The following is a 10,605-nucleotide window of genomic DNA, read 5'->3' on the forward strand; positions in this document are numbered from 1 at the left end:
TTACCTGAGGTGCTACAGGATGACCCTGCTCTTACCTGAGGTGCAGACTGGACAGAGCAGCTTGTCCTTTGGTTTCAGGGTGGATCCTAGACAGGAGAGGTGAAAGGACCCACAGCACTGACCCTCACATGGCACCACATCCTCTCCAGCCTGCTCACACACCTATAACAAACACCGTCAGCAACATAGTGAACCCCACACCGACAACAGTCAGCAACATAGTGAACCCCACACCGACAACAGTCAGACAGACGGCAGCATAGTGAACTCCACACCGACAACAGTCAGACAGCAGCATAGTGAACACCACACCGACAACAGTCAGACAGCAGCATAGTGAACCGCACACCGACAAGTCAGACAGCAGCATAGTGAACCGCGCCGACAAGTCAGACAGCAGCATAGTGAACCACACATCTACAAACAGAACACACTGAAACTCCTCCCCCAACACTAGGAGATGAGCTGTTCTCACCTGACAGACAGATTCCTTCTTGGGGCCTCCTCCGTTAGTCTTCTTGGCCCCGTTGGTCTGGTCTATGCTGTCACTGGGGGACTCTGGACGCTCCTCAATGCCAGAGCCCTCTGGCTCAGGACTGGCTGCTGCTCTCTTCCTCTTCTTGGTCTGGGAGGCTGCTAACTGGCTGGCTGAGTCCAGCCTCCTCTTCCTGATTGGCTTTGTCTTCTCTAGTTCTTTAGAACTAGTGAATCCTTTAACATGTGTCTCCGTTTTCTTTCTGTTTCTCTTCTTCGTGGGGGCGGAGGACTCTGCTGACACAGCCTGGGGTTAGAGTTAGGAGAGGAAGATCCGACTCGTCATCATCATCATGGACATCTAAAAAGGCAACATACTGGCAGTGTTTTCCAAAAGTATATGGAGTAGCCAGCCAACTAGAAAAAGGGGCCAGACAGGTTCCCACGGGCCAGCTTGGTGTTGGTGGCCTCCGGTACATTCTAATGCCTTGATTCCATCCAAAACACGCAGCTAAATGATTTAATGCTTTAATTGAGTTTACTTCCCAGAGAAAAAGTCCTGCGGGGTCTAGTTTTGTCTTATCTTGATTATTGTCCAGTCCTGTGGTCAAGTGCTGCAAGGATAGACCTAGTTAAGCTGCAGCTGTCAGGCTGCGTGAGTGCGTATTGATGTGTAGTAGAGGTCGACCGATTAATCGGAATGGCCGATTAATTAGGGCCGAATTCAAGTTCTTTTAACAATCCGAAATCGGTATTTATGGACACCGATTTGGCCTAATTTGTTTTACACCTTTATTTAACTAGGCAAGTCAGTTAAGAACAAATTCTTATTTTCAATGACGGCCTAGGAACGGTTAGGGTTAACTGCCTTGTTCAAGGGCAGAACGACAGATTTTTACATTGTCAGCTCGGGGATTCAATCTTGCAACCTTACAGTTCACTAGTCCAACGCCCTTAACCACCTGCCTCTCATTGCACTCCACGAGGAGCCTGCCTGTTACGCAAATGCAGTAGACGCCAAGGTAAGTTGCTAGCTAGCATTAAACTTATCTTATAAAAAACAATCAATCATAATCACTAGGTAATTATACATGGTTGATGATACTAGTTTATCTAGCGTGTCCTGCGTTGCATATAATCGATGCAGTGCGTATTCGCAAAAAAGGACTGTCTTTGCTCCAATGTGTACCTAACCATAAACATCAATGCCTTTCTTAAAATCAATACACAGAAGTATATATTTTTAAACCTGCATATTTAGCTAAAAGAAATCCAGGTTAGCAGGCAATATTAACCAGGTGAAATTGTGTCACTTCTCTTGCGTTTATTGCACGCAGAGTCAGTGTATATGCAACAGTTTGGGCTGCCTAACTTGCCAGAATTTTACGTAATTATGACATAACATTGAAGGTTGTGCAATGTAACAGGAATATTTAGACTTATGGTTGCCACCTGTTAGATAAAATATGGAACGGTACCGTATTTCACTGAAAGAATAAACGTCTTGTTTTCGAGATGATAGTTTCCGGATTCGACCATATTAATGACCTAAGGCTCGTATTTCTGTGTGTTATTATGTTATAATTAAGTCTATGATTTGATAGAGCAGTCTGACTGAGCGGTGGTAGGCAGCAGCAGGTTTGTAAGCATTCATTCAAACAGCACTTTCCTGCATTTTGCCAGCAGCTCTTTGCTGTGCTTCAAGCATTGCGCTGTTTATGACTTCAAGCCCATCAACTCCCGAGATGAGGCTGGTGTAACCGATGTGAAATGGCTAGCTAGTTAGCGGGGTGTGCGCTGATAGCGTTTCAAACATCTCTCGCTCTGAGACTTGGGAGTAGTTATTCCCCATGCTCTGCATGGGTAACGCTGCTTCGAGGGTGGCTGTTGTCGTTGTTTTTTATTTTACCTTTATTTAACTAGGCAAGTCAGTTAAGAACAAATTCTTATTTTCAATGACGGCCTAGGAACAGTGGGTTAACTGCCTGTTCAGGGGCAGAACGACAGATTTGTACCTGGTCAGCTCGGGGGTTTGAACTTGCAACCTTTCGGTTACTACCCTGCCGCCCCAATGTAGATATGTAGATATTCCCTTAAAAAATATATATATTGTTTCCAGCTACAATAGTCATTTACAACATTAATGTCTACACTGTATTTCTGATCAATTTGATGTTATTTTAAAGGACAATTTTTATTTGTTTGCTTTTCTTTAAAAAACAAGGACATTTCTTAGTGACCCCAAACTTTTGAACAGCAGTGTATACACAGCCTTGTTCTTCTCATGCTCCCTACACACAGCCTTGTTCTTCTCATGCTCCCTACACACGGCCATGTTCTTCTCATGCTCCCTACACACAGCCATGTTCTTCTCATGCTCCCTACACACAGCCATGTTCTTCTCATGCTCCCTACACACAGCCATGTTCTTCTCATGCTCCCTGCACACAGCCATGTTCTTCTCATGCTCCCTGCACACAGCCATGTTCCTCTCATACTCCCTGCACACAGCCATGTTCTTCTCATGCTCCCTACACACGGCCATGTTCTTCTCATGCTCCCTGCACACGGCCATGTTCTTCTCATGCTCCCTGCACACGGCCATGTTCTTCTCATGCTCCCTGCACACGGCCATGTTCTTCTCATGCTCCCTACACACAGCCATGTTCTTCTCATGCTCCCTGCACACAGCCATGTTCTTCTCATGCTCCCTACACACAGCCATGTTCTTCTCATGCTCCCTACACACAGCCATGTTATTTTCTAATTACTGTGTGTGTATAGCGAAGTTATTTTTATTCCTCAGGTCATTATTTCTATTTAATAATATCTTTAACTCTGCGTTGTTGGAAACGGACCCATAAGTAAGCATTTTACTGTTAGTCTACACCCGTTGTCTACAAAGCATGTGGCAATTCAAATTTGAGTAAATGGCCTATGCACCACGATTCTGCGTGGCTGGCTATGTGAAACACAAAAGAAAATAAATTAATTTGCCAGAAAACTAGGCCTGGTTAATATGAAGTGGAAAAAGTCTTACCGGCTGTTTAGCTGACAACCAGTGCAAATTGTCATACTGGACACACCACTGTTTCATACCGTATAATAACTCACCTTCTGTTTGTCACCAACTCCGTGTTTCTTCTTGGGTTGTTGGTCCTTGTCCTCATCGATCTCTAGAGCTTGTTTACAAGGCAGCTGCTTCTTCTGAGGATCCTTCTTAGCTGGAAACAAGTTAGAGGCCAGATTGTGGTAAAACTACAACTGACAGACCCTCATGAGAAACATTCACCTGATCAGTAGAGACTGTGGAACTAACGGCAAGTATGAACAACAACTTTTCACCTTTAGGTTCTGCCTTCAGCTGTTCTTTAACAGGAAACGTATTGGTACCTTTCTTAGCTAGGAGGAAAACCGAAAATGTTAGCTAATCTGACACATTTTACAAAACTAAACTAACCCCTACCTATAACTGACGATATGTTGATATGACCCCAACTTACCTATAGGTGCATGTGACAGGGTTTCTAGCATGTTGGTAGTCAAGGCAACCCCTTTGGACCTCTTCCTCCCCGTCTTGGCAGGTAGTTGAGATTTCAGTTTGGACTTCTTCTGTTTCTGCTTGTGAGGTTCAAGTAGTTCAGTCTCTGAGCTAGGGGAGACAAGATCCTACAAACAACAACTTCCTCAAAATAAGGACAACACAAGAGTGAAAACAGTCCCTTCTAAACACAATACATTTGGCCTGTAAATAACATAGTATGTCAGTCCCTTCCTGTAAATAATATAGTATGTCAGTCCCTTCCTGTAAATGACACAGTATTGTCAGTCCCTTCCTGTAAATAACATAGTATGTCAGTCCCTTCCTGTAAATAATATAGTATGTCAGTCCCTTCCTGTAAATGACACAGTATTGTCAGTCCCTTCCTGTAAATAATATAGTATATCAGTCCCTTCCTGTAAATAATATAGTATATCAGTCCCTTCCTGTAAATAATATAGTATGTCAGTCCCTTCCTGTAAATAATATAGTATGTCAGTCCCTTCCTGTAAATGACACAGTATTGTCAGTCCCTTCCTGTAAATAATATAGTATATCAGTCCCTTCCTGTAAATAATATAGTATGTCAGTCCCTTCCTGTAAATAACAGTATTGTCAGTCCCTTCCTGTAAATAATATAGTATGTCAGTCCCTTCCTGTAAATAATATAGTATGTCAGTCCCTTCCTGTAAATAATATAGTATGTCAGTCCCTTCCTGTAAATAACAGTATGTCAGTCCCTTCCTGTAAATAACAGTATGTCAGTCCCTTCCTGTAAATAATATAGTATGTCAGTCCCTTCCTGTAAATAATATAGTATGTCAGTCCCTTCCTGTAAATAATATAGTATGTCAGTCCCTTCCTGTAAATAATATAGTATGTCAGTCCCTTCCTGTAAATAATATAGTATGTCAGTCCCTTCCTGTAAATAACATAGTATGTCAGTCCCTTCCTGTAAATAATATAGTATGTCAGTCCCTTCCTGTAAATAATATAGTATATCAGTCCCTTCCAGGATTCCCATGATTCTGCAATCGCATAATTCACAGCAAAAATCAACCAATCAGCGCATAGTGCGAGAGCTCGCAATTTTGACCAATCCCCGCTGAAAGAATCAAAGGGAGTGCCGCTTTAGTAGGGCGGTCGGCACTCTGCTAACCTTGGCTTTAGTAGGGCGGTCGGCACTCTGCTAACCTTGGCTTTAGTAGGGCGGTCGGCACTCTGCTAACCTTGGCTTTAGTAGGGCGGTCGGCACTCTGCTAACCTTGGCTTTAGTAGGGCGGTCGGCACTCTGCTAACCTTGGCTTTAGTATGGCGGTCGGCGCTCTGCTAACCTTGGCTTTAGAAGGGCGGTCGGCGCTCTGCTAACCTTGGCTTTAGTATGGTGGTCGGCGCTCTGCTAACCTTGGTTTTAGTATGGCGGTCGGCGCTCTGCTAACCTTGGCTTTAGTATGGCGGTCGGCACTCTGCTCTCCCCAGTCTGTCTATGGCGAGCACTGCTCAAAGCACTGAGTGCAATTTGCCAGCATTGCCGTTTTAAAATCTAAAAATTAACACGGATCACGAATGAACAATCTTTCTGGATAAAAATAAATAAATTGTAATACTGTTTTAAAAGTACATCTTCCTTATGACCCTTTCAGGAATATATATATTTTTTTAAATCACAATCTCTTGTTAAAAAATTATTAGAAAGAAATATCAATCTTCAAATTGAAAGTGATTGATCACCTTTGAATCTATTTGGGTTTTTTTGAGAGAGAGAAGGAATGGGAGGTGCATCCGTGCTGATAGCAAGCCCCAAGAATGATGGAGAGGAGAGGTGTGTGTGGATTTGTTCAGGAAAATAAACACAAATGAGCACTTTAGATGTTTCTAATTGTTTTTGTTATCTGCTGGAAACCATCCTAAAACTGAGCACATATGACTTTTTATTAATTTATATGAAATTAACGTGGAAAAAACATAGAAAAACATAGGATTACAGAAAAGCTGCCGCAAAAATCAAGCATTCTTTGCCGCAGAAATCACAAAAAACTATAGTGAAATCCTGGAGGGACAGGTATATAGACCATGAAAATGATTCTAGTTTATCCAGACCTGAGAGGGCATCTCTGTTTGTCCTTTATGGGAGACCAGGACTTTAGTCTTCTTAGTTGTTTCCTTTTTCAGTGTTGAAGTGGTCTGCTTCCGTTTCCCTTGTTTCTCAGTTCCATCTGTTGTTCTGGGGCTGCCGCTCTTCTTTTTCTCCAGTGAAGTGCTGCAATCTGTGGGGGTGGGCTGGGCCTGGGGACTGGTTGGGCTGGGAGACAGGAGGGTCAGCCTGGATAGCTCCTGGTCCGGGGTTTGGGCCTTTGTCTGCTCTGGTCCAAGGTCGAGGCCATGCTCAGCGGGACCGAGCTCAGCGCAGCCGGGCTCAGCGGGGCCGGGCTCAGCCAGCAGGCGGGGGTTGAGGTGTGGCCCGTTAGTATCGTAGGTAAAGGTGTACTTGGCCAGGCGTTCCTCCAGGGCCAGGCTGGCAGCTTCCTTGGCCTGAGTGATGCCCACCACCCACTGGGCATGGAGCTTCCTGGGTACGGAAGAAGTGGTACTCTGGGGACAGAGGACAGTAAAACTCAGAACTACTAGTAAAGGACAGTAGAGCTCAGGCTGACAGTAGAGCTCAGGCTGACAGTAGAGCTCAGAGGACAGTGATGACATTGCTAGAAAAGGTACATTTCCTGAAGAATTACTTGAGTAATTGAGTAAGAGTTTAAGGTTACTGTACCTTTCTTTGGAAGACCCGGGAAGATGGTTGTTTGTTGCCATGGCAGAGCTCAACATATTGTTCCTCCCTACTAAAGGAGGCCATGTTCTTCTGAAAGATGTAACCCCTCTCCGGGGTGTTCCCAAAATACTGGACGTGATATAGGATGCCAGACGTATGGCTGTTAATTGCTAAAAAAAAGTTAAATTAAAAACATTAGTTAGAACTTCTGTGCAAAAATATTCCACTGGTTAATATTGCCATCTAAAACATGCTTTCTAATGTCTCTTTTGAATCTAACCAAACTGTGTGTATAAGGACTTGGCAGGTAGTCTGTTCTGTTACATGTTTTTACCTTTGTGTTTGAGGTGTGTGTTGAGTTCTGGGTCGGTAGAGACCATGCAGGGCCACCATGGGTATCCTGACACCTTGGTCCACACGACATCACCCACAGAGAACACTGTATTAACAGGGATCTCCTCTTCCTGTCTCTGTTCCACCAGAGGACTGGCCTGCTGGATCTGAGAGGAACAGCATGCTGTCAGAAACCTCAATATTAACACTGAGGATCAGGAGGACTCTCACAAACAAGGACTCACAACGAGTGTATGATAAAGTTCTATTGGATCACAAAGACTGACAGGCACAAGTGACACTCTATGATCAACCTTTCATTTGGTCAGGGTCCAGCCCATAGAGACACAACAGTTGTTCTATGTCAATGATTTGGCCTTCTGTGTATTGAACCCACCTGTTGTGGTGCAGCAGTGCCCTCCTCTGGCTGACTGGCAGCTGACACCTCCACAGGAACTGGGTCATGGTTAGAGGCAAGTTTGTGCAGAGGTTTGGGTTTGATGAGTCTCCTCTTCCTCCCCGCCCTACTGGCTGGCACCAGGAGGTCCTCAGTGGGCAGGTTGGGCCCCTCTCCACAGAACGTCTCGAAGCGCGCCGGCTTCCCCTTGGACACCATCTTGGTGATCTTCAGTTTAATCTCGGGGGAGGTGGCCTTCCTCTGGGGGCTGGGGTGGGAGGAGGGGGCCTCAGTACCCTTCAGGATGGGGGGCTCGGGGGCACAGCTTGGGCAGCTTGTCCTGGTCTCCGTTCAGCATGCGGGACGTCAGGTCCTTCAGCCTCTCATGACTATGACCATGAGAGGCCATCTGGTTTAGAACACTGTCCTGGAGCGTCACGGCCAACTGGGCAGCTGCCTTGTCCATCAGCAGGGCAGGGTCCACCCCCAGGTCACCCCCACCCCGACCCATCCTCCCCCCCAGGGGCTCAGATGGCTGCTTCATGCTGACTGGGTTGAGGGCCTCAGGCACCGAGGGCAGAGACCGCCCCTTACTGGTACTGTCCATCCCAGACCATCCCTTACTGTCCATCCCATCCAACTCCAGCCTCACTCAGCTACTGCACAGAGGGGGAAGGAGAGAAATAATGAGTGGTTTAGCAATGCATGTTGGATCTAGGGTGATGCAGAAAGTCTAACTCAACACTCCAATATAACAAAACAATAGTGCAAACGAATAGTGAGTGAAAATGCACAGGCGGATACATCAAACACTGGACTGAAAGCTGATTAAGCTGCGTCGTTAACACACTAAAATGGCTCCACATTCAAATCTGAAAAGTGCAAATTTGCTAGTAGTACAGTTAGCTACTTTGATAACATGCCAACCAACTACAGCTAGTAACTTGGTCATCTGATGCGCACCGAGTGGACACTTTTGTTACAGTATATGATGTGAAATGTAGCAATCAGAAAACTTACCAGGTCGCTAAGCACTCTATAGTAGTTGGCTTACTTACTACTGCAATGTCCCAACGTTGAATGAATGGCTAGTACATGCAAGGAACAGCTCGCTCGCTAACCACATGCAATGTGGCCCAAGCCAACAGTAACGCAGCCAGCATCGCCGACCATGAAAAGACAGACTAACTAGTTATTATATTTCAACAGAAAAATTTAGACATTGCCAATCACATATCACGAATAAATAAAAGTCAATACACTTTTTTTTTTTTTTTTTAAGTCTCACTCTTTAGGAATATGGTAACATATTTCCCATTTTGAGATACTGACTTAGCTAGGATCTGTCGTTAATGGCCCAGGTCAGTTGCAGATAGATAAAGTAGCGTCAACTAAACCATGGCATGAATGTTCTGTTAGCTACTAAACATAATGAAATGCATCCGAAAAGCATTTCCGACGCTCAATGACACAGCTAGAGTAGCTAACAAGAGTAGCTGGCTAGAGTAGATAACTGGAGTAGCTGGCTAGAGTAGATAACTGGAGTAGCTGGCTAGAGTAATTAACTAGAGTAGATAACTAGAGTAGCTGGCTAAAGTGGCTAGCTGGAGTAGGTAACTAGAGTAGCTGTCTGGAGTAGCTGGCTGGAGTGGCTAACTGGAGTATCTGTCTGGAGTAGCTAGCTGGAGTGAGTAGCTGGCTAAAGTGGCTAGCGGGAGTAGCTGGCTAACTGGAGTAGCTGGCTAGAGTAGCTGGCTGGAGTAGCTAACTAGAGTAGCTGGCTGGAGTAGCTAACTAGAGTAGCTGGCTGGAGTAGCTAACTGGAGAAGCTGGCTAAAGTGGCTAGCTGGAGTAGGTAACTAGAGTAGCTGGCTGGAGTAGCTAACTAGAGTAGCTAACTAGAGTAGCTGGCTAGATTATCGGTCTGGAGTAGCTGGCTAGAGTGGCTAGCTGGAGTAGCTAACAAGAGTGGCTAGCTGGAGTAGCTAACTAGAGTAGCTAACTAGAACTAGAGTAGCTAGCTGGCCATCTAGCCACCATTCAACGTTAGCTAGCGACGTGCCAACTTGACTGACATATGCGCAGCTACAGCTAGCTAGCTAACGTTACATTGCTAGCTAACTCGCTATGTTAGAAGAAACACGTTTATTGAAAGATGACCACGCTCGCCTTGTCCTCCCATAATTGTAGTAATGTGTTAAATTACCTGTTGAATTTCTCGAATAGTTATCAAATTTGAAAATAGTCTGTTTGAATCATCTTGAAAACCCCGATTTCATTCAACTTGAATCAAAGCTTGCGGGAAACTCTACTCCCAATCAGCGCGAAAAATACTCACTTCCGATTGGTTGGGAGGAGCGACGCGTCTAACCGGCCCTTTCAAAAATGTCTGTGCTATCTGAGATCCTTGGGACGTCCCTACCCCATTGAAGTTTACATTTTAAATGGATACGGTCAGGCAAGGGTTATAGTAAGGGTAGGGGTCGGAGTTAAAGGGGGAAAAATCATCATCATCTCCAATACCACCCCAACATCGACATATGTGCTTTTCTGTGTTTTGTCGTAGAAAGATAGAAAAGGAGATACAACTTTTATGCAGTACCTGCCCAGTACCCACCTTTAGTCACTGTCACCCTGCTACCACCCAGGTACTTTAACATGCACCTTAGAGACCGCTGCCCAATGTACATAGTCAGGGATTTTTTTGTTGTTGAAATTTAACTAGGCAAATCAGTTAAGAACAAATTCTTATTTACAATGACGGCCTACCAGGGAACAGTGCCTTGTTCAGGGGCAAAACGACAGATTTTTAGCTTAGCTCGGGGAATCAATCTAGGAACTTTTCGGTTACTGGCCCAACGCTCTAACCACTAGGCTACCTGCCGCCCCTCACTGGTCGCTTTAATAATGTTTACATGCTGGTTATACCCACTTCATATTGCTGTAATATACTATTCTTCAGATATACTACATATTCTATACATACTGTCCATATTGTCAATACATCCCATCATATATGTATGACTCTGAAATAAAGGTTAGATAAATACAACATTAAAATATATTCATAATCTGGACTCCGACATTGCTCGC

General features: G+C 44.7%; 1 protein-coding gene across 1 annotated transcript in view; it reads right to left on the reverse strand.

The window, feature by feature from the left end:
* The window catches only part of LOC112222905 (histone-lysine N-methyltransferase NSD2-like), a 43,955-nt gene extending 34,050 nt beyond the window's left edge, over positions 1–9,905 (reverse strand). Inside the window, 11 exon segments of the mRNA XM_042330415.1 lie at positions 36–162; positions 476–781; positions 3,589–3,698; positions 3,820–3,876; positions 3,978–4,143; positions 6,116–6,607; positions 6,783–6,952; positions 7,117–7,282; positions 7,513–7,822; positions 7,824–8,171; positions 9,851–9,905. Of these exon segments, the coding sequence (XP_042186349.1) occupies positions 36–162; positions 476–781; positions 3,589–3,698; positions 3,820–3,876; positions 3,978–4,143; positions 6,116–6,607; positions 6,783–6,952; positions 7,117–7,282; positions 7,513–7,822; positions 7,824–8,143 (2,224 nt within the window). The 5' untranslated portion in view covers positions 8,144–8,171; positions 9,851–9,905.
* Between the last annotated feature and the right edge of the window lie 700 nt (positions 9,906–10,605).

The sequence above is a fragment of the Oncorhynchus tshawytscha genome, linkage group LG11 (assembly GCF_018296145.1).
Source record: "Oncorhynchus tshawytscha isolate Ot180627B linkage group LG11, Otsh_v2.0, whole genome shotgun sequence".
Classification (NCBI taxonomy): domain Eukaryota; kingdom Metazoa; phylum Chordata; class Actinopteri; order Salmoniformes; family Salmonidae; genus Oncorhynchus; species Oncorhynchus tshawytscha.